At 51.5% G+C, this 5,111-nt stretch overlaps 1 protein-coding gene across 1 annotated transcript in view; it reads left to right on the top strand.

Annotated features, from left to right (window-relative positions):
* Positions 1 to 2,436: 2,436 nt before the first annotated feature.
* The window catches only part of ttll11 (tubulin tyrosine ligase-like family, member 11), a 113,166-nt gene continuing 110,491 nt past the window's right edge, over positions 2,437 to 5,111 (top strand). The window contains exons 1-2 of the mRNA XM_037692545.1: positions 2,437 to 2,648; positions 3,023 to 3,185. Of these exons, the coding sequence (XP_037548473.1) occupies positions 2,437 to 2,648; positions 3,023 to 3,185 (375 nt within the window). The remainder of the gene's footprint in view (positions 2,649 to 3,022; positions 3,186 to 5,111) is intronic.

Here is a 5,111-nt window from a genome sequence, read left to right as displayed (position 1 = left end):
CTCTTACAATGCTGTGATTGCTAGTATCACTCAGCCCTCTGTGAGTAGTAAACAGCCATCAGTGTGCTAATGACCCATTGTTAGGCTGATGGTCCTTCTTGAGCATGTGATCAGCTGGTTTTGGTTGTCAGCAGCAAACTGGTTGATCCACTCTAAGAAGGTGCTATTTAAGAGACTGAGCTGAAAACAGCACCTCAGACTGAGGAAGTCTCTCGGATGAGAGACGAAACGTTTCTAGAATTTTTTTTAATTTGTTTTGCTTTTGTTTTTTTGAATGTCCAGAGGACCAGATTGAACTTTTTTGGATTTTTCTACCTGGATTATTGAGCATGCATCAAGATATTCTACTGGGTCAATATACCAAACACGACTGAGCTTTAAATATTCACAGCATCACTTTTACTGCAGTTTAAGAAGAAACAACTTGGATTTAAAGAATGATGGGTATCAGAGGACGGGTTATGTTTAGATTTAACTTGACCCGCTTCCCTGGTGTGATGAGCCTGTTAGAGACTCTGACACGTTTGTATTTATAGCAGGGCTTCCCTGTTCAGAGTCACGCTAACACATGCATCTGTCACAAGAGGATCTGATAGACTGATAAGATGGGGGGAGGGGGGGGGGGGGGGGGGTGGGGGGGTTGGGGCGCTCGGGGGACTGGGGGGACTGGTAATCTGACAAGGGATGACGGTCGATGACGTGCTGCTAATCTTCAGCTTGTCCTGATGTCAGAAAGTTCAGTTTAGATAAGATAATCCAGAAAACAAGACAATTAAGGAGACAACCTAAAATAATCTTTGCAATAATGAGATAATTAACAGGATAGTCAGTCAACTGGATTTGTTTAAACAGCCTGAAAGAATTGACTGATCACATCTTCAGTATGGCATCAGTTTTACTGGGCCACAACAAAAACTGTTCTCCAAAGTGCAAGCTCAATAATCCAGGAATAAAATCCAAGATTGTTCAGTCAGATCATCTGGACTTTGTTTTTTTTTTTTTGTGCTGAGACGTTTCACCTTCCATCCAGAGGTCTTCATCACTCTGAGGAAACACCAAACAAAACTACTTCTCCCCCAACAGCTTACTCCAAAGTGGGAAAAAAACCCCAGTTCTATTTCGTATAGGCTTTGCCCTTTAAGGCTGTTGCTTGTGGGCTTTATCCCGTCACACAAAGCGTCACACTGAAAAATTTCGTCCACGCCCACCTGCCGTGTGGGCCCCACCCGGTCTGTATAAATTACGTTGAGAGTGGGTAATCGGCTCCCATTTTTCTTCAGCAAGCAACTAGCACTGATCTTCCAACAACATGATGTCCAGCACCAACACCATCCACCTGTGCCCATCCTGCAAGACCGGCTACATGCTGAGCTTCGACCGGCACAACACCTGCGAAGGATGCCTAGGTCCCCGCCACGCCAACCTTGCCTCCTCCTGCCGCCTCTGTGACCTCCTCCCCCCTGAGGAGAGGCAGAGGCGAGCAGTCTTGTTTAAGGCTAACGTCGAGGAGTGCCTCTCCGTGGCGGGGGACTGCTCGCTGGACGATGCCATTGATTTTTTTGACGCCGGGTCTCGGAGCGAATCGGATGGTTCCTCCGGGGCAGGCAACGTCAGCAGCAGCCCCACTACTCATTCCCTCCCAGAGAGCGTAGTGTTGGAACGGGAGGGGCAGAGCAGATGCTCACCCCTCCCGGGCCTTTCTGCATCAGCGACCACACCGCTCCCAGCCGTTGGTGCCCTCCTCTCGGAGCTGCCTGGCAAAATCCAGGAGGCATCTGACACGAAGGGACTTTCCATCCCTTTCCTCCCCCCGCCCAGATCGGATGATCTAGCGGGAAGGTTTGGCTCCACCCCGGCTCGCCGCCCTGACCACATCTGGCCTCGTTTCCCAGCAGTGACGTCCTACTGGAACGAGGCCGCGGCTGGACCTGGTAAATTGAGAGCTCCCGTCTCCACCTTCGCGCCCATCACCAGAGTGGACGGGTTTACTGAGCGGAATTTTCCCTCTGTACCCCCCCGGAGCCAAGCCTGGCGGAAACTCTTGAAGCAAAAGTGTCCAGGTTGGACCAGCGTCCAGTTCCTCTAGGGAAACACGACCAGACGGTGACGTCACTCTCCAACCAAGCTCACCAGTGTGCATTCCAGGCGGCCGCAGCGAACACCAATGTCGCTCTGCTGGCCTACAGCATCTCGAAGAGGCTAGAGGAAACAGACCTGCCTGAGGAGACAAAGAGCTCACTCTGCAAGGCATCGGACATCATCCTCAACCTGTGCGCCTCCTCTGCTGTCTGACTGTCTCGCATCGCCGCCTGGATGACAATGATCCAGCAGTCCACTTGGCTCCAACACTCCCCCTCCCTGTTGGAGAAACTGCAGAAAGACCTGCTGGAGGGCCCCATCACGACGGACGCGCTGTTCGGAGCCAATTTCAAGGCCATGCTCGAAAAATCGAAGAAGTCGGAGGAGGTGTCAAAGACTGTGCTCCACCTGATGAAGCCGCACTCCTCCTCCCACCCCCCCGTCCGCTGGAGGGATCGTCATGGCCAGAGACAGCAGCAGAGACACTGCAGCAACGTCCTCCCGCCAGAGAACAGCCCTTCTCATCCCAGCAACCAGCGGCCCAGCGTCTCCCCAGAGACCGCCAACAGGCACCGCCCTGGAACAACCAGCCTCAGGGCTCACAGGGGAGAAGATTTAAGAAATGACTCATTGCGGAGGATGTGTGTATGCATAATGATGACTTGAGTTTTGAAATGAAACAAAAACATAATTCAGTGAATAAAGTGTCTGATTTCAGCCTGACTGTCAGTTCGAATGATCTCACAGCGGCTTCTCTGCACACATCCTCCACACAAAATGAGCTGGTGTCCTCAAACAGGTTTTTAAAAAGTCACTGCAGCTCGAGAAAACACACACAATGCCCACTGGACACAGCAGCAAAAAATGAATTTTTTCGGCATACCGAGTCCAGGAGAAAATTTCGTTCTCAGCCCAGGGTGTGTTCTGCCCTTTCTGACCGCAGCGGAGACAAACGCGTATCCCCGCGGCGGCGACTGCCCCCACCCAAACTACGTCGCATGGCTGAGGGCGCGCACGCCTCCCCTCAGCGCATGTCAGCTCACATCAGTTCTGATGTGAGCCTGCAGCCCGGCAGTGGCACAGAGGCTTTGACTTGGCTGGCGTCCGTAAAAGACATAACACAACACAAAAACTCATGCCCGCTCCCAGAGCGTTACACGGAGTGGCATTGAGTGTGCTCCCTGAACAACTGAATGAACCGTCTTATCAGCAAGGGTTACACGCTGCAGTTCACAGCTCAACCCCCACCGTTCATAGGTATTATAGAGATGGTTCTGTCATCTTCAGAACAGATCTCATCCCTTCATGCAGAAGTTCAGGAACTACTGGTAAAAAATGTAATTTCCAGGGTTCCCAATGGAGAGGAAAACCCAGGGTTTTACTCTCGTTACTTCCTGGTTCCGAAATGGACCGGTGGGATGAGACCCATCTTAGATTTATCCGTTTTCAACAAGTCGATTTTGGAGAGACAGTTTCACATGTTGACAACCAGACAGCTGTTGAACAACATTCACCAGAATGACTGTTTACCTCCATCGATCTCAAAGACGCTTATTTTCACATTCCAATCATTCCAAAGCACAGAGAGTTCCTGCACTTCTCCTTCCAAGGGATCCAGTACCAATACAAGAAACTTCTGTTCGGTTACTCCCTCGCACCACGCACGTTTTCAAAATGCATGGAGACGGCCCTGCAGCTGCTACACAGAGCAAGGATGAGAATTCTGTTTTACCTGGATGATCTGCTGTTGCTGACCCGATCCAGGCAGGAAGCAGTGGCGCAAACCAAAGCGCTGACGTCACAGCTGTTAAATCTTGGCTTTGCCATAAACTGGGAGAACAGCTCGATTCTCCCGGCCCAGATGATCGTTAATCTGGGAGTGGAGCTAAACTCTGTCACTATGTGGGCCAGTTTATCACAAACGAGAGCCAAAACTCTAAAAAACCAGCTCCGCCACGTAAAACCCGGCAGAGTAGTGACAGCTGTCTCCATCATGAAACTATTGGGAACAATGTCATCAGCTCACGCGGTGGTCCCGCTGGGCCTATTTCACATGAGACGTCTCCAGAGATGGTTCGCTCGTCTGCGCATAGACCTGGTAAGGCAGAAGAGGCGGAGGATTTCTGTGCCCCCCTCCGTGGGAACTGACCTGAAACATTGGGGAAATCCTCTCATGCTGTCGTAGGGAGTCCCTATCAGCAGACCTACGTCACATATCTCAGTTTTCACAGACGCGTCCCTGTCAGGTTGGGGAGGAACGTGCCTGTCACGAGCAGTGGGGGCGCTGTGGCCAGCTCACACATCAGCTCACATAAATATTTTGGAATGTCGCACGGTTTTGAATGTGATTCAACACATTATCTGCATAATCAGCATGTTCTGATCCACACATATAACAAGGTGACTGCAGCTTACATAAACTGGCAGGGGGGGCGTGCGCTCAGCCCAAATGTTACACATTGTGAGACAGCTGCTGTGTCGGGCACACGAAAACCTGCTCTCCATCAAAGCAGTGTACATCCCCAGCGTTCTGAACAGAGGAGCGGACATAATGTCCAGGGGCGGTCCGCGCCACGGGGACTGGAGCCTCCATCCCGAGCTGATTTCTCAGATCTGGAAGAAATTTGGCAGAGCAGAAGTGGACTTATTTGTCACGCGGGAGAACGCCCAGTGCCAACTATGGTTCTCACTGAGCCCACGGGACGATCCACTGTTAGGAGTGGATGCGTTTGCCCACAGCCCGTGGCCCGAAATGCTCCTTTACGCTTCCCCCCCGTCCCTCTAATATCACGGTTTCTTAGCCAAGTTCAGGAGGAAGAACTGTCTGCCATTCTGATAGCCCCCGAGCACGTGAGTGCCCCGTGGTTTCCAATCCTGCGATGTCTGTTATCGGGTCGTCTGTGGAAACTGCCGTGGAGGGACAATGCTCTCCTCCAGGCAGGAGGAGTGATCAGGAGCCACCTGTCATGGTTTGCGGTTAGGAGTGAACCCAGAGTGCAGAACAGGGACTCAACTCGGCAGATATACAAAAA

This window comes from Nematolebias whitei, chromosome 18, assembly GCF_014905685.2.
Source record: "Nematolebias whitei isolate Nwh7 chromosome 18, NemWhi1, whole genome shotgun sequence".
Lineage (NCBI taxonomy): Eukaryota > Metazoa > Chordata > Actinopteri > Cyprinodontiformes > Rivulidae > Nematolebias > Nematolebias whitei.
The sequence above is the reverse complement of the archived record's forward strand: the minus strand, read 5'-3'. Positions and strand labels throughout refer to the sequence as shown.